The 19027-nt window shown below is 39.4% G+C and overlaps 2 protein-coding genes across 2 annotated transcripts; one reads left to right on the top strand and one right to left on the bottom strand.

Moving 5' to 3' along the window:
• The first annotated feature begins 520 nt into the window (after window positions 1-520).
• LOC128727065 (glycogenin-1) lies at window positions 521-13336 on the top strand. The gene is made up of 8 exons (XM_053820929.1): window positions 521-616; window positions 729-885; window positions 2811-2946; window positions 3021-3485; window positions 3582-3762; window positions 7510-7879; window positions 9762-10373; window positions 12880-13336. The coding sequence occupies exons 2-8, from the start codon at window positions 879-881 to the stop codon at window positions 12912-12914; spliced, it is 1806 nt and encodes a 601-aa protein (XP_053676904.1). The 5' UTR covers window positions 521-616; window positions 729-878; the 3' UTR covers window positions 12915-13336.
• Window positions 13337-15108: 1772 nt separating this feature from the next.
• Window positions 15109-18736, bottom strand: LOC128725404 (E3 ubiquitin-protein ligase ZNF598). The gene is made up of 6 exons (XM_053819145.1): window positions 18524-18736; window positions 18290-18435; window positions 17773-18084; window positions 15751-17647; window positions 15462-15659; window positions 15109-15363 (listed from the first exon to the last, which is right to left on the bottom strand). The coding sequence occupies exons 1-6, from the start codon at window positions 18734-18736 to the stop codon at window positions 15124-15126; spliced, it is 3006 nt and encodes a 1001-aa protein (XP_053675120.1). The 3' UTR covers window positions 15109-15123.
• Window positions 18737-19027: the final 291 nt, after the last annotated feature.

Raw genomic sequence — 19027 nt, 5'->3', positions numbered from 1 at the left:
TCTAATTTTTGTTTTCATCGTATTTTTTATCTCAACCTTCTATGCAGCGGGAAAAAATTGGATACCAAATCACACTGATCAAATGGCGGTCACAGAATGTGACAATTAACAAATTAAAAAAAAATCTGTTTTGCATGATCTTAACGTACTCTAGAATAGTTTTTAACTAACCGTACTATTTATCACAAATATCATTGAGGGATAATTTGATACACAAACAGAATGCATTTTCATGTCAAATTGTGGTATTTTATATAAAAATGTTTTAGAAGTAGTTTTGCTGATTAAAATCCCGTTTAAATTAACAAACGAATGAAATATATTCTGAAATATACATCTACACATCATTCAGCTTTTAAATACATAGTGAAAGAATGCAATATTTGAAATATTATAAGCTGTAATTGTCAAACTTCTTGTTGCAGGGATATTCTCACAGTGCTAAGTCACATCTGTCACTACGGAAAATTGAGTTTGACATCCCCGCAGAAAACATCTCTCGCTAGATCAGTTGGTTCGGAAAAAGCACTTCATTAAGGCTTTCGTTTCAGTGCGCTAGCTGCTTCGCACCGCTTATCAACGGGTGTTCGATTTGTGTGCAATGAATTTTGTTTAGGTGTGTAAACCCTAGCCAGTAGAAGGAGGCTGTATCGCCAATGGTTCTACGCCAATGTTTTTAAAGTGTTCAACAGAAATCAATCTAACAGTGCTTTATATTTTTAATGCAGCAAAGCACAGATTTTGAAATTGTTCATCTGTATTTCGCGAGTGTTTGCCTTTTTTTCATTGAAAGACTGCACTTCTCGCGTGTCCGTTCAGGATAAAACAACCTATATCAATACCCTCCACAAGTGCAACATTGCAGAAAAAGCTCTACAATGAGTAGTAAGTAACTTTCTTCTTTATTAGATTAATATAAAACGTCTTAATGTGGCACAATGCAGTTCAAATAGTTAGACTTATTCAAATAGTTGAGGCAGTGTTTCGTAATGAATATAAGGCGTTAAGCAAAGACAATAACATTATTCTGTCATGGTAGCCGGTTTTTGGATGTCAAATCCTATGACCTACAACGACCTTCAAACCGTTGCCTTAGAAAACATCTAATGGAGATCAGAATAGGCGAAACAACTATCTTTAAAACATATATTTTAACACAGCTAGCACAAAAAATAGAAATTTGACTCGTTGGTTTTACCAACGGTATTCAAATTTTTATTTTTACTGGAACTCTGTCAGGCAAAGTTGATTTTAATGTATATGTTCGTTATCACAACCAAATTCAAAATATATAAGCTAATTGTGGTTCGCACCAATGATTAATCTCAATTGCATTCAAATCGCCCGAATATTATTTTCATCATGCTTTAATTTGTGCGCATTGTAATAATCCAATTCCAAAAAAGTAGAAAAATCTATCAATAGATCTATATCTTTCAATCCATAGAAGTGAAAGATTGTAATATTCTTTACGCCTCTCTCTCTATGAGTGTAAAATGTAACCTAGGCTTTTTGATTTAAGTTTATTTATCATTTTTTCTATGCACTGAACCTGATCTCTTCGATCACGTTTAATACAGTAACGGGTGAAAAAACGTGGCGTGTCCAAGAATAAATACGTATGATTTTAACCAAACAAACTATTGATGGCGCCAGTGAGTTCACCCGTCGGAAATAAGAAGATAGGAGCTGCGATTAGCGTCACTAAATGTCATCCCTTGAAGTAAAACAATTTCTATTTGCGTCCCATTCATTTGTACTTGAATAAGGCTTTCGTAATGTATGATTAGCCATAATCTAATTGATAAAGGTGGCGCCTTATTATGCTTCAATCCCGTAGATATTTTCTATTCCATAAGCCGTGACTCGAGATAATGAGAAAGCTGGACCTTACGAGGGGGACTAATATAGAAAAGTATTACCGGATAGATTAAATGTACTGTTGGCTACAAATATTGGAAAAAATGTCTAAATCGAAAAAAAATCTGATTGATATTTATATCAATAACACGATAGCATGTGGTTAGTTTGAACCGATGTGCTTGCGATCGTACAATGTGCAAATCCGCCCACCACGCTTTTTCTCTTGAACCACGCTACAAATTTCTAATATTAGCGACACGCAGTAACTCGTCGCTACAGGGCTAGACTAAGAGCACACACAGGTCTAGATGAAAGTAGTGAACATTTCGATTACCGATATCTCGATTTAATGAAAATTTGATATTTGTACACGCGTAGCTAATATAGATTACAACCGATCGTCATACGTTATGAATGATATGCAAATGATCTACGAATGAAAATGATCACTTCTATACTATTCACGAATAGTATTATGTAAAACAAAGCGATATCAGGAGACGTACAATCCTTGGCCATTAATATACAGATCAATATTTTATCATCACCGATCACTTCACAATCTATTCCTATCGTAAACGGAATTCTCGAATCAATTTGCTTCCATCAGCCGCTCTAATGCCAGACCGAGTTTTAATACTATTTGCATAATAGATTCGCTGTGTTGTAAATGAACCACAAAAAAATGGCCAATAATTATAAAAGAAGAAATCAGAATAGCATATTCAAGGTCATTGAAAGTTTATTAGCGATAGCATGACTGTAATGATACTGCAGCGCCCCTCTTATCACGCTTTCTGTGTTTGAATTTTATAATTTAAAAATAAAATAGAGTATGGTACATTGAATAGAATTGTCTCGTGTTGTCTGGGGTTACCCTTATCAACCTAATATAGGTAATGCTTGAATAATTCCTTCATTTATTCGTTCCTCTGCTTTTGTTCTAGAGCACGCTTGGGTGACACTGGCAACCAATGATTCGTACTCCCTGGGAGCACTCGTTGTGGCACATTCGCTGAAGAGAGTGCACACGGAACATCAGCTAGCCGTATTGATTACACCAGGTGTATCGGAGGCGATGAAGTAAATTATCGATGCTCCACTTCCATGTTACATGATTTAATTAAAATAATACCCAAAACATGTACCTATTGCAGGACGAAATTACGAAGCGTCTTCAACGTCGTGGAAGAGGTTAATCTGTTCGATTCGAAAGACGATTCGAATCTTGCCCTTTTGAAACGCCCCGAGTTGGGTATAACCTTCACGAAAATGCATTGTTGGCGTCTCACGCAGTTTGAAAAGTGTGTTTTTCTCGACGCCGATACGCTTGTGTTGCGTAATTGCGATGAATTGTTCGAGCGCGAGGAATTATCAGCTGCACCCGATATCGGCTGGCCAGATTGCTTCAATTCCGGTGTCTATGTATTCCGGCCAAACCTGGACACGTTTGCCAGTTTGCTGCAGTTCGCTGTAACCAATGGAAGTTTTGATGGCGGCGATCAGGGTCTGTTGAATGCATATTTTTCTGATTGGGCCCATACGGACATCAAAAAGCATTTGCCCTTCATTTACAACACAACATCTGTAGCTACCTATTCATATTTGCCTGCATTTAAACAGTATGTATCAGCCGTGAGCGTTGGTGTTTTAGCCGAATACCCCGGAATATATTTTTCACTTCTAATAAAAATTTTCCTTATTCATCACGTGCGCAGATTTGGCCAAAACACTAAAATTTTTCACTTTATCGGAATCGCCAAGCCATGGTTGCAAAACTTCAATTCCGAGACGCGCAAAGTATACGTGCCTTCTGAGTGGCAGCATCTGGCTAACTTTCTTCAGTACTGGTGGGACATATTTGCAGAAGATGTCCACGCACGCCTAAGCCCAGAAATGGTAAGTAGTCACTATTGCGCTTATGTTGCCACATTTGTCTCCCTGCAAATCCAGAATATCTGATGTGCATCTCCCTTGCCGCTCAACCATCATTATGGAAGGGACAAAGCCGATACCGTTGCATTTCATGCTGCCAATACATATTGAACGCGCGCGCGTTGTCTGTCTGCAATGTATGTGCGTGTGTGGCTTCATGACGGTGCAATCCCTTTTCTTCTCTTCAATCTAAGTCTCTAGGTTTCAAACTATTTTTCTGTTCATTTTGAGTGGAATATACTTTCACCAAAGTTGTTCGTCAGTCGCTCTTACGATTAGTTAAAATAGTTGCATTATTTATCAATTTTCAAGTCTGAACCATGTTATAGTTTGGAAATTAGTTCAATAGTTGATACGAAGGTAAGAGTACAAAAGAACAACTTCTATGGACGCGTAAATTGTGCTTGCCTATTTATGCACATTAAACCTATGCTTTTATGTACTATGCTTTTCATCAGCTTTTGCAAACGCTTCTGCATTTCATTTGATTTTTTTAAACTTAATCCATTTAGTGTAGCATATGTAGTGTAATTGCACAACTACAAACCTGTAGTGAATGTAGTTTTATGCTTGTATGTCATGTTAATGTTTCGGGAACTATAAACTGTAACGAGAACTTTCAAAGCAATGATTATTTTGCGCAACATTTACCTTTTTTTAAATAAATGACTGCTGCGTAGTTGTGTGTAAAAATCACCCTCCGGTATGCGTCGATTACTGTTGAAACAATATATTTACGGCTATGTGCTTCGCAATGTTTTTATGCTCCAAGTTATTAGCACGGTATTGAGTTGCTTTCATCATGATCGATTACTAAACAATCATCAAAAAAAATGACAACATACGACGAGTCACTGGCATTGTTTTGGTTAATTGTAGTAAAGCCCACAAGCTAAATGGATGATAAGGAAATCATAACTTTTGTTAGAGGATATTAAAATTTTAAATTATCACTTGGACATGCTACGAGTCCTTTTGCGAAGTATGTTATAGTATCAAATTATTTTTCAAAAGAAGTACAAAAAATTCGTATGCATTTGCACAGCTGATAAAATCTGGTACACAGCCAGGCGCAACAACAAAATAGGGATAAATAGATCTCTCGTCCTTATTTTTGCCATCGCCAACTCTTGCATTTCCTTAGCAAATTATTAGTTTTCCCATTGCTAGTAATTGATACGATTTGGCTAATGCTTTTCTTTTGTTGCTACACATTTCGTCATTCATTCACCCCATTTATCCTCCTCCTCCTCATCCTGCTCAATTCTTCCTATTTCTCTTCCAACATCATCGCCTGCACCCCAATTCCGTACTGCTTCCTTGTGCTGCGCTTTTGAATGCTCACATATAATCTCATAATCGCCACAATCGCAATAGAATGGCCTTACCGGGGCGCTAGCTAATATTACGCTTGGAGAACCACGCACTTTGGAGCAGGACCGCATTGAAGAAAAACTTCGTCGGCAATACTGGGAAGCGGGTAATGCAGAGTATGTTGGACGAGACGCATTTAAACATATTTGGGCCAAAATTCAGCAAACTCTCGAAAAATAACAGTTGCCGATACCTGTTGGCGATCTTTGCTCATTCGATTCTACTTTCACCGTTTATTTATCAGCATATGTTGGCAATGGATGAGATTTATCTTTTAGGAACAGAATCACAAACATAATTTACATCATAATCTTGCCTCGAAGCAGCACGTTTTTTTCCTCGATATATCTTTCTTCTATCTCATCGTTTCTATTTAATACGAGTTGTAGTGTAGCGTGTAGTGATGTTTGTAGTTTTCATTGATATTTCATTAGTGAGCAAAATGTAGTGTGGCAAATTGAGGGACAATAATAATTATGTTGCAAATACCAAAATAAACGATAAACGTTTTCAATTATTCAAAGCAAGTTTAATAAAATACTAGTTGAGAATGTGCATTTTTTTGTCTTTGTTCAAATTGAAGAATTAAACGGGTTTTATATGCTAGTCCAAAACATGCCGCCGTATGCGTATGTTGTCATTAACTTGTTTTTTTTTTATCAAATGAATGCTTTCGGTTTTTTTGACCATAAACAGGACGAGTGACTTATGGCAAATCGCGCCACATTATTTGGTTTGATTTTTCTAATTTTATTTGTACGTTTGTGTGTATGTTTTTTGTGCACGTGTGGCTAAGAATATTTGAGTTTTATTTTTTAACAGCAACAAGTTTTTAACCCATGGATAAAACCCAGTGAAAAGGTGGTTAGCGCTTATCATCAGTATCGTTCAAGCACGGGTACGATTTATCGATCTTATCAAACCAACGACGATAATAATGAGTACAAGCATTGTTGGCAAGAGCTACCTCACCACCAACAGCAGCAGCAACGTCAACGGGAAGATTTTATTCCTTCGTACGAACCTACGACGGCGCATTCTGTCGATCCTTGGGAAGCGTATCTTCAGAGACAGGAGCAAGAAGAACTAATGCGACGTAAACACGAAGAAGAACGGCTATATTATCAATATTTGAACGACCTAAGAATGCAAGAACGTAATAACCATGTAGAATGTGAACATTTGCCTGCAAATCAAACAAATTTGCTTCATAACCAGCACCTTGCGCAACATGATTTTCATTTACATCAGAGCACTGATCAACATGACCATGATCATGTATCGCACCATCATGATGAAAATGCCTTTCAGCACACAGATCAATGGATCGATAAAATGACGCGATATCATCAAGCAAGTGATGACGGTCATTGGGAAAGCACGGCCGATCAAGTAACGGACCTCGGGCGGCAAGATTCGGCAAGCTTTCATGCTTCTGGGGATGCAGCTGCTGGTGGCCATCAACCAAGTAGCAGGATAGTTGAACAAGAAAAGAAAACCATAGATGGGGATACAGGCCACAATAATCTAGTTATGCACGATACGAAAACCCAAATGTGTCCTATAATTGCCCAACAAGAACCAACACATTCCGCCGATGGCCACTGCGTAATCGGCAAAACGGAAGTTGTTGATGACGATAACCGTATGGGGGAAGCGGTAGGTACTATATACTGTTTTGCGGAGAAAATGAATGTTCTCATCTGTGGAAACACCAACCATCTGTGGAAACATCCAACAATTCCATCTTGGACGCCGCGCATCGCATATTGATTAAAAAATGGGCCTTATTATAAAAAGATAAAGCCTACCTTATTATTAAAAATATATTTTGCATGGTTAGTTTCAATAACGAATGCGAATGCGTGTGTGTGCTTTTTCTTCATTTCAATTTATGCTTATAGCCATGTTAAGACACTGCTTTCATTCAAATCGCCATCATTATTGCTTTGGTTTGAACGTTTTGATTATGCCAATTATTGCCACTGTTTTAGAAATCTAGGTCCAAGACGTACGATAGATGAAAATGGTACTTGAATTTCAAATTATGGATAAACAAATCGAATATTTTGCCAACTCATTTCGCGGTTATGTCCTTCGTTAGTGTGTATTAGAAGTTCCATAAATTTTGTTTTCATTGGTTATCGTCTTCACATGTGTAACAATCAAATGTTTAGTTAGATGTTCGTGTACTTTAAATTTCATCTTTCTCCCACTATGTAGCTAGAATATTTCGTTCTGTTTTGTTATATGTGCAAATTGGGTTCATACTGGTTAGCGTATAAACATCTAGCACATTTAATCGAACGATCACTTTTTATCATTTTTCACTTTCAGAGCGGTATTGCTGGGGCTTTAGCTCAGTTGCATCTTGGAGAAGCAAAGTCTAAGGAGCAAGAAGCGTACGAGGAACATATGCGTCGTCAGTGTTGGGAAACCGGAAACATAGACTATATGGGTCGGGATTCGTTCGAGAATATTTGGAAACGCATTCAACAAACGCTCAGCGTCGCTGGTTCGCAAGTCGATGAAAAAGATAATGAAGCGCTTCAAAATACTTCCCAAGACTCCAAGGTATCAACGACAACACCGCGTTCTAGTCGTCGTTCGTCTCGATCGCCATCGGCTTCGCGAAAACGAGATCCCAAAGATCGTTCACCAACACCGCAACCGGAGGAAAAGCTTCCTATCCCCGATAAAAAGGAAGGTAATTGACCCAACAAGACCCCATTGCACGATGACCGCGTTTGCTGACGGCACCGATCAGTAATTGTGTCTGCTGTGTGTGCTTTCGCCTAACAAGAATCGTCCGTTCGCTCAATTGAATAGCTCATTCATTGTGTGCAGTGTGTCCTCTCTAATACGTTTATGTTTCATGTTTCTGAGATTATAGTTGTTAACAAACTAATGTTTTGTCGATCGCCAGAATGTCATCTCATTTTAATTGCGGCTTAGAAGAATTGAGATTGTTATGACCTGCAATAAAGTGAAGTTAAGCAAAAAACAATCAGACTTCTCAAGCACACTTCAACAAATCTCTGTTGCATGGCATTATTGTCACATACAAATATCATTTCATTCTCATTTCGTCTCACGAGCCTAATATATTATGTTACCACCACTATTGCCTACGCCCTAAGTGCGGACGTTAACGATCACACATAAGCTATGCGTTCTTATTTTTGACTGTTATTAAAAAAACGTTTAAAAGAGACGTTCATTGTGCCATTAGATAGAAAATACTGAAACAATTTTGAACACAAACTACTAGCAAACTACTACCAGACGGGAAAATTAACATAAACGTATCAAGCGGTCGTGAACGTCAGGTATTCAACTCACATCGATTTCATTGTATAACCCATATACGTTTTTCTACGACGGGAAATGTGGCAACACATGTCATAAGATCAAGATGAATGCTCATTTTGTTTAAACACAAAAACATATGTAAACCTGTCTAATGAATTCATTTTTGGCATTATTTAGAAGCAAACAAAATATATTATATTTACTGATGAAATCCTGGTGCCGTATTTTCGTCCTGCAACCGACTATTCATTATGCTATTGGAAGGGTTCGAAAGTCGTCATGTATTCGTTTATGTGTGAATTAGCAGTACACTTTCACGAAATCTTTCCGAAACTTCCGAAACCAGCGTATCATTTTCACTGCCGTGAGCTCCTCGTAACTCTTACACCATGCACATGCACGCGTCAGTTGATGCTGAACAAATTTTTGATTCAAATTTCGACCGTTACGTCAACTATAGATTGTTCGGGATTTAGTTACTGAGTTTTCATACATGCGGCGGGGTTTTAAACTATTGTTCGCTATACTTTAAATCAGGGATATTAGTAATACACAATTGATCATAGTTAATTTCTCTTGTATCTACTAACCATTTTTTTAAATAACTTGTCGTCCTTAAAGCACGTGCAAGTTGTACTAGAATGAATTAAATAATGTATGGAATTTCAATCGTATGATCAATAATGTGAAATCCAATCATACCTGATTTATGACATGAATTTTAACTGAGACGAAAAGTGTGCGTATTATCACAAAATTAAAAAAAATAACTAAAATTCGTTTTGTCATTAAACTTTCCTTGCAATGTAGAAGAAAAACAAACCAATAGTGCCATCTGCAGGCGTGCTATCGGATAATCTGAATTCAGCAAACTAACTATAGTTTTATTTTTCTAAAATTTTCTTCTCTTTTCTCGTATTGGACCATACTGCATCCTGTACTACTCGATTGACTTGACACGCACACTCTGCATTTCACTAAAAATATAATTGATTGAACTTCTCTATTATCCTTTATCACCATTCACTTTCGTGCGGCCCTGTTGCTCGGGGGCGGGAGAGAGCACTTGTTCGCAAACTAAACGGTTGGGAAAATTTGTTCATACTTTTGTTTGCCTATTAAATACGAATGCTTGCTTCGAACGGGCCCCCAAAAAAATACCGCCCATTTTACACAATCGCACATACATTACGTATCCGGGCTCAAATGGTTTTACACGAATTTGGTATTGCTAACATTTGTCGAAACATTTGCGTGACCATATACATATATCACAGTTCACGGCGTTCGGCCACCGCCGGTCATTGCGGAGGAAGACGATGATGCAAATTTGATTGTATCCGCCATTATCAGTACTAGTAGCCTTGCGATGCGACGTCAAATGAAGCTGCCATCAACGAACCACCAGCTAGGGTCACTGAACATTGCAACACCATTGACCAAGCAAGTCTTTACAGATTACCAACAGCTTACAACGACTTCAGCTAGCACCGATGGGAAGCGAACGATCAGCACGCACACGAACGTCGATTCATTTTCCGTTGAAAGCGTTCAAACAAAGTCAAACGATAGGCGTCGTCCGTTGCTTATTGCTCAAGAGAAACCATCTTCCGAAGATGCTGATCCACACATGACGACTACAACACGACCCGGCCAGGATGTGCCAGATTGTAGTAAGGTGCCAAAAGATGGAGTTTCCAGCTCCACCGCTTTGCCGAAGCAAAGTGGATCAGGCCCAGCTGCACAACTTACGTCCAGACAAGAGACAAAGCCGGCTGAAAGCACGCTCCCAGGAAAGGGTGGTGATAAGGTTGATCTACCGTCCAAATCTACATCACCGCCAACGCCACCACAACAGCATCAACAGGTGGCACAGGAGTCCCTTGCAGGTAAACCAATCAATACGATCGATTCAAAGCAACCGGCCAAAACGCTCCGCAAAAAACGTCACATTTCACCACCTGGTCTGGTCGTACAACAACCCTCGACTGCAGCATCGACTGGTGTAGCAGCAACCAACAGTAGCACACCTTCATCATCCTCATCATTACCGAATGCTGCCAGCCATCGTGTGTCGTCTTTGCACCATGAAACCATGGTTTCTCCAGCCACAACCATTCTGTCACCCGTCATCGCTGCGTCATCTCACATCAGCTTGCCGTCCGAAAAGGCGAACCAGACGAACCAAATTCAAGCAACACCTTCAGACACACAATATCACTCGCTAGACATGCAAAGCAAATCGACTACATCGGGAAGGCAGCTTCCATCTAGGCAATCACATCCTTCACCATCGGTCGTGCGACGTCAATCACCAATATCGCCGCCGGTGGTGCCATCCGAGTTGCATTCGCGTGTAGGATCGAAATCAAATCAGTTTGCTGAAGCCAGCAGTTCCGTGCTTGTTGCACCGTGCTATGGTGAACCTGCCTTGGAGCATGTTTCACCACCGGTACCTCCGCGTCGTAAACGTGTATCGAAAACTGCAAAATTTGGTAAAATCTAAATCAATATATCCTCGTAACGGTCGAACGATCACGCTCACGCTGTCGTCCTCCACGGTTATGAAAGTTATGGTCATATTTCGCCCGGAAATCAGAACAAACCCGTTGTGAATCATAAAAAGATCAATCACGTGCGCCTCATAAGTTTCAGATCCGAACTTGTGCCAATTACAATCCAATCCATATTGCAACATATTTGCAAAATCATTTTTTCACTCCCTTCCCAGTAGCGAAATGAATTTATTTGTTATACACCCACACGTTCACACGCATGAAAACTAGATAGAATGTTGAGTGTTGAGTGAGTAAGGATAATTGATACGATGAGTGATTTAATTCGACACGTGTGTTAAACCGCCATCTGCACATCTAATAAATGAAGGATTTGGATTAGTTGAAAACTGATTTTTTTTGAAGATACATCTACGAGAATACGCTCATTGCGTCAATGATAAAGAATTTTTTTCTGGTTGCTGTCTGGTGTATGCTTTCTATCGTGAATTTGGAATCAAACTGGTACTCCATACTAGTAGCTATTCAAAAGCAGTAACTATCCTGCTGCTTAGCGTTAATTCGGAGTAGTTTAAACTCGTTAAACTTTATCTCAGAAGTTTGTTCGACGACTTGTATATGCTTGAAATTTCAATGCAATAGTAACAATTTTTGTTCCAAATTTATTCTTGTATGTTGCAATACAACTGACACTAACAAATTGAGCTCTTAATAAAATGAAATTTTGTATTCACACATTTCCTATGCTTTTTGGGCATTCGTGTGTCAGGTATAATGAAGCTTCACCAGGTAAAAAATGAAACGGAAATAATATAAATGGTCTCAAAACTTATTTTGTTATTAATAACTTATTGAAAATGACGGAAGTTTTCGAAGAGATAGAGTATATGTTTTGGCTTTTTTAAATAACTTTATACTTTGAACACTATTCTACAAACTCAAAATTGAAATAACGTCTTTAGCACAGCAAGGTGAAAAACATTTTTTTGTCAATTTTTGTGTAATTGAGTATTACTTGTGTTCCTTTCCATTTTTGTTGCATACTTTGTGTCTACCCTTCACTTTCTCTGTCAGTTATTTTACTTCATGATTAATTGAAACATGTTTTTTTTCTGTAATATACTCCATTGTATGTTACTCACTTGTTCGAAATATTTATCTGGTAATAGTTTGTTGATTAGTTGGCTTGGTTGTTATAAGTCCTGGCATCAATCTCTCTTTGGTCGACTACTCTTTTTCGTTCCTCCTGGAAATTGCTCGCTAACATCGCATTTGTTTCTACTTGATGGCATTTTAAGTTTAATTATTCTTTCTTTCTTTCTCTTCCATTCTCTTCTCTTTTTCTCTTTTCTATCGCGTTCTACAACTTATCGAATACATCTGTTCATTTACATTACTTTCTTGATGAACAATTGAAATGTATTAAAAAAAAACATACACGCGACAAAATACGTTAAATACCATAATGCGCCATTTGGATCCCGTTGATTCACGTAATGAGTAAATTATGAAGGTAAACCAGCAGAAAGAAAGAAAAAAACGAATCTCTGGCAGCGACTAATTTCTTGCATTTCTTGCGTTAAGCAAAAACAATGATGGAAATAATCATCTGCCATAATGCCATACATCGAATTCTGGGATTGATTCCATTTTTATGTGAATCCCTCGACAGAAACGACAAACGAAAAAATGCACTAAATGACCAGGTGCATGAAACACTTATCTCACTTTCGCACAATTTCACTATTTTCCATATGAACCCCAATGCACCAACTATGCCATAGCTCACAATTTTTAGTCACATCATTTTGCATCATTACTGAGTATACCCAATTACGATAACACTCCTTTTTTCCTTTCCTATTTCTATTTCTCCCAGCACGACTCATTCGAACGTTCTGCACCATCTTGTAGAGAAAATGCTACTCTCCTTAATACGTGTTGTGTGTGTGTCTTCTTTTTTGAAAAATAATTTCTCTGATCCACACAAAAATGGTGCTCACAAATTTAAAATGCATCAACGATGCTCTATCAACAGAGCTTTATGAACGATGAGATACGATTAGCTTGAACCGTTTGGTTTAAATGCAAATTTGTCTGCCCAAACTTGCTCATGGCGCATCAACATTGACACTAAAATGATTATAGCCGTGGTGGATCACGTGTGTGGAATCAATTTGGAATCTCATTTTCGTTGCAATCGATCATCGACTACAAATGAAATATATTTTCTTTCCAAATCTTTAAATTACAACAACTACAACTACAAACAACAAGGCAAACATATTTTCCAGCAAAAGGTCATACTGCTAGAGACTTTCGTGCCAAGAAATAAAGCAAACGATTGTACAACAATGCTAAAATTGCGAGTAAAAGATTGTGTTAACATTTTTCTTGCATTACGAGTTATTTTCTATTACTACGGCTGTTTGATTGTACTATCCCATATCGATTATTTCGAACGATTCTGGTTAGTACTTCGGTAAGTATGGTATTACTATGTGTTATGTACTAGTATGATATTAGCAACTATCTATTATTTTCATTTGAAAGAAATTAATGAAAAATAAAAATGTATGTGTTAGATTTTAATGAATTTATGGATGTGTATTTTAACATAACATAAATAACAACTTACGGACGTGTGCCTCCTGTCGAGTCGAAGAAAAATCGTGCGTGGTCCTGGGTCGATCGCTACTCCTCCATTGTCCATTCACACATGAAACACACACAAAAATCTTCAAAGCATCTATCTCTTCAATGCAACAAAGAGGATTACGCCAATTTGCATTAAGGCCATATTTCAAAGACACGATGGTCGCTGCAATCGTTTTGGGTGGTTTTGCTTCTCGTTGAACTTGGACCCGAGGTTGTCTGCTCAATGCTTTCGTATGTTTCTGCTACGAAAGAGAGCTGCAAACCATGCCAATGTAAGCCAGGATCTAGATAGACTTGTTTAAGGTGGTTAAGTAGAAGAGGTTTTTACACCTTAATCTCGGATCTAGATTAACCTTCTGATCCAGAATGTTTATGGTAGCAACAGTCCTCAATGCTTCTTCCTGACTTTGCTGTCGTTTAGGAGTGTAAAATCCCTGAGATAGAAAGATTGGAGATCATTTTCCCCAAAACTTGCTGCATGGTACATATGCATTCAGTGGCTAATTTTAATTTGTTGAATCGTTTCTTATAGTTATCAACTACGTTGGCTACGTAAAACATGATTTCTTGCTGTACAACTACCCCTGTAGTTGCTGAACTGTAGCCTATATCTCTTCTTATTAACAGGATAAATGTTGTCAAGACTCAAATCACTAAGCATCATTTAGATCCTTACCGCCATTTCAATTTTCTGGAACACGATTTTGGGGCCAGGCCTAGCACTCTGATGGTATCTGATTATAGTGGGGCATCAGTCAAAAGTCCTTATTCCTTTCTTCTTTGTTTCCTGTAATGGTGTAAACGGTAATGATATTAATATTGCAGAGTTAGTTTTAAAATTAATTTCGCAGGTACGTTCGTTAACAATTTATCCGATTATAAAACAAAACTCGTCGTTGTAGCTAATAGTAATTTAAAAGTTTTCATAAAATTGTACTCACGTCCATGCAGCTACAGCATAAAACTATTTTATTACCGTTTGTGGCGTTAATATTTTTTTTTATTTTTCATCCATCGATATGTACACACTTACTTAGAAACTACACATTTGTACAGCTTTCATTGTTGAATCTTGAGTATAGGTCAACTTGTGATTTTTTCAATCAAGCATTACTTCTTCCTGAAAAAGGACTAACCAGAGCACATCACATGACTTGATAAACGTACTGTTAACGTGCATCATACACCAAGCTGGACCATACTTCCGTTTACCCCGCGTATTGCTAGCACAAAAAAACGTCCTCGATGTCTGCGTCGTGTTTCACACTTATATTAGCAGCACATAATTCAACAGTAATTTCAAAACATTTGTCATCACAAATTGCAAATAGTTTGTTTTATAAAAAAAATCATATTAAATTTGAAATTGACTTCCGAAATCAAATGCTTTAAAAAAGCATATTCAACAAATTCAAGTAATACATTAAAAAAACTGTGAACGTGGCTTGGGTATCGTAGGTTTGGCCTATTTCTTAGCAAATGAATTCATTTTTGGTTCATCTACAACGGTGTATGGGGGATGGACACCCAGCTTTGGAAAATTGTTCTCCAAGTAATGCGTTTGATAGTGTTGTGTCAAATCCTCTTGGGTAAGCACTTGCTTACAAACCTGGCATACTTCTAGCGTTGAAACAACAGCAGCTTTCCCTTTCGCAGACGATTTAGGCCTGGTTTTTTCATCTTGACAATAAACCAAATAAAGCTCCTGAAAATGTATACATGTGAAAAAGAGAGAATATAATCTCAAGTTAATACACCTGTTTAAACAATACCCGCTAATCACACCGAAGCACAAAAATGTACCTGTTGCTTTAAAATGTTCGGTAATAGAGCAATCAATTCGGGGAAAATCTCATGAAAACGGTCCCCTAGCGCTGCCTTACAATGATCATAGTATGCAGAGGCGTTGTACTGGTCATCGCGAAACATTTGCGATATTGTTTTGAATTCCAGCAAGGCTTCTTGGCTTTGCAATGCTTTTTGAAAGTGTGTCACAAGAATCTGTAGACAAAAAATGGAACAAATAGTAAATTAGGCATGAGTCTTTTTTTGCATGAGCGGTGAATAGCATGCAAGTGCGCATGTAACTTACTTGATTTCTTTTGCTCGCGTTCGGTGGGGCAACATAGCTATGCAATGGCAATACGTCATACGTTTCACCAATAGAATTTATAAAGGTCATATTGTTCACGTTGCGCGCCACTGCCGTTAGCGTGACATTAGCAGCCGAGAAGCCGGGAGGTGGTCCAGCAGATTTTGTTTTTAAATTCACATTTTCAAACCCGGGTGGAGTACGTTTGGGACCAGCGGAAGAAACTGGACTTTTAAACTGTGTACCATTGTGGCGATTGCTACCGCCGCTGCCTATTACGGAAACTGAATTGCCGTAAGCAGGCACCGTTGCGTTGTTATTCGCTTGACTTGTATGCAATGCTGCACTGTTGGTAGCTATCGCAACATGTGCACTGGATTTTCCCTGGAGCTGCTTGGTTTGATGATGTTGCTCTTTGCTGCTATGTTCCTTTCCGGAACTGGCTTTTGCTGAAGATTCTCCCCCGCCGTTGTTATTACGCGAATCTGTTGAATGATTGGATGCGCCGGCATGCGGAGGGGACGAGTCTTTTCGTTTGTTTTTTTCGCCAGATTTTTTACCTGTAAGAGCGTTTAGGTTTACAAAACCGGCGTCATTTTTCAAATTCGGTGCCGGCGTCGGTTTCTTTTTGCTGGTTGCTTGAATTCCACCTGAAATGGCGGAACCGGAAACGGCACTGGATGCATTCGAGGAACCTAACACGTTCGATTGTTTTGCGCCTTGCTGTGCCCAAGGAGTAGACTTTGTCATAGGCACAGAGGCGGCAGTTTTGCTACCCGTCTCGCCAAGGGAAGGAAACGCCTTGGTAGAGTTTACACTAGGAACCGCAGCTTGTGTAGTCGCGGCAACTTTAACAACGGTTGACGGAATAGTTTTAACTTTTGATACCACACTGGACAAGGATACATAATCGTCCACTAGCGCACGGTGTTTGGCAGAAATCGCATTTAAATTAACCATCGCCGCACCACCACTGGATCGATCGTCTGCATCGTTTATTCCTCCATTATCTGATGTCAACTTTCTGGTGTTACTAACCGATACGCTCGATCCCTTACGATCCCCTGATCCAGAAGGTAGGGCGGGAAAATCGGAGGATTTCTTTTTCCCCATAACAGAGACGTTGTTTGATTTTCCCGTCCCCGAGGAGCTCGCCGACGAAGGCCGATTGGAAACATGTATCATCATGCTCGTTGTTCCTGCACCACTTGATTGTTGGCTGCTCTTTAGAAGAGAACTAGCAGTGATCTTGCTGCTGAAGCCTTCATTCAGACTCGTCGGTCCGGTTGTGCACTCGCCTCCGCTTGATCCGAGAGCAGGAAAATTTTCTTTAGTACGTGCAAGACCTGCTGCTCCGTACACGCGTTGTTGTCGTATGGACACATTATTCGGACGGAAAACTGGATTGGGTGTCGATCCTGCCAGTGAAGGGAAATCTTCTTCGTTTGTTGCATCAATTTCTTTTCTCGGATGTTGCGGCACTTGTTGATCATTCATTGCTTCATATCCATCTAAGTCCCGCCGTTGATGGCCTTCTAGCATGGCGCCCCCACCACGTGGTGCGTTGCCATTTCCACGTCCTCCACGTCCGCGGTTAGATGGTCCGCCTCCACCTCCACCACCACCGGACGAGCTTACAGCGATCGGAGCTCCGAAGGAACCACCGCCACCAGGAGCAACTGTTGCTCCATGCCGTGGGGCATAGGTAAACTCAAGTTCTAACGTGCGAGTCTGTTTGTTTGCTAGTCGATTCATCGATTTGCCATGCATCGAGGCGCGATGTGCACGTAAATCAATTTCAGAACGAAAAACAGATGTAAACTGCTCTTGTTCACATTCTCCTTCTTCACAGAGGAAGTGATCGGTCCGAAAATGTTCCCGCAATGAAACATAATCGCTGTAAAAAAAGACAAAGTGAGTGAAAGGTAGTAGTGCACCGAAGATGCATTGAATGCTGAGTGGCTCAACATAAAAGCTGTTGTTTTTAGCTTCCGTGTCACGCAAGTATATATATATACATACCCATAGAAATAATTGCGTCCATCGGCATCACAGTAGTGACAAAAAAAGTGATCCTTTCTAAGATGACGAAACAGCTCATCTTTATCTAAAAACCGTGTGTCGCAATATTCACATAAGGGATGTCCTCTATGACCAATCTTATCCGGATCGCCTTTGCGCCGGTGCATAGCTAGATCTTGCCGATTGTAACAACGCCGTTCCGATGAAAACACCTTCAGATGTTGAGTGCAAATGTCACAATAAAAGAGCTCATGCTTCTTTCGTACGTGTTCCCGCAGCATCTCGAATTTGGGAAAGTTGCTTTGGTCACACCTGAAAGTGTAGTGGTACGTAATGTACCATGTTAAAACAGCAATTTGAGGACTAGAACCACCCCCGCATTCTGTCAGGCATTAGGCTTTCACTCTATGCCAATAGATGCATTGACACGATAATTACACATCATGTTAGGGTATGCTTTCTGACACAGGAGTGCCTCATACAGTATATGGCATATAGCCAAAACTAAAAGTCTTACCGGGGGCATTTGTTATCTAAAAGTTGGAAAAACGCTTGTTGGACTTGTTGCTCGGTGAAGCAGATTCGATATTTTTTATCATATAGTCCAGAACGGTTTTTTATATCCAGTTGCTGGTAAGGCAAGAGCGTTTTTGAAAAGATTACCTAGAAAAAAATTGGAAAAAGCGTTAGTCGTGTTGGCGGAACGAAAATGTGTGAACTTTACTACATGGGTGGGGGGGCGTGCACGCACCTTTGCTAAGTCTCTGCGACAGATGGGGCAATCATTTTGCTGACACAGAACTCGAATTCGCGTAGAGCACTCGTAGCAACAAACATGGTCGCATTCGCCAATCGCAAAATAAACAATAGGTTTGAAACAGACCACACACAGTATTTCCGAATTCGCCTCCATCTCGGGAAGGTTTTTCTCTCCATCGGAAGGTCGTCGATTTTTGTTAGCCATATCTCGCGAATTACCTAGTATTGATGAGTAGTTTTTTGTTGTCATTGTTTTTCGTTTGCATAACAATACTTGCTCTTGTGCAATGAAAATTAGATAAAATTTCTATATACTCACGCTTGCAAGCACTCGCACTGAACCTGGGACAGTTGCCTGTCTGTTCTTGCCAAATACAGCAGAGGTACGCTAGCTACCTTCGCTAAGCCGGAAGATGGAATGCCAGCAAATCGTGCCAGCTGAACACTGACAAACGGGGCAAGATGAGAAAAGCGAACCGGTTTTCGGCGAACGTAA

Source organism: Anopheles nili, chromosome 3 (genome assembly GCF_943737925.1).
Source record: "Anopheles nili chromosome 3, idAnoNiliSN_F5_01, whole genome shotgun sequence".
Taxonomy (NCBI): domain Eukaryota; kingdom Metazoa; phylum Arthropoda; class Insecta; order Diptera; family Culicidae; genus Anopheles; species Anopheles nili.
Note: the sequence above shows the minus strand (reverse complement) of the source record. Positions and strands in the feature narration are given on the sequence as shown.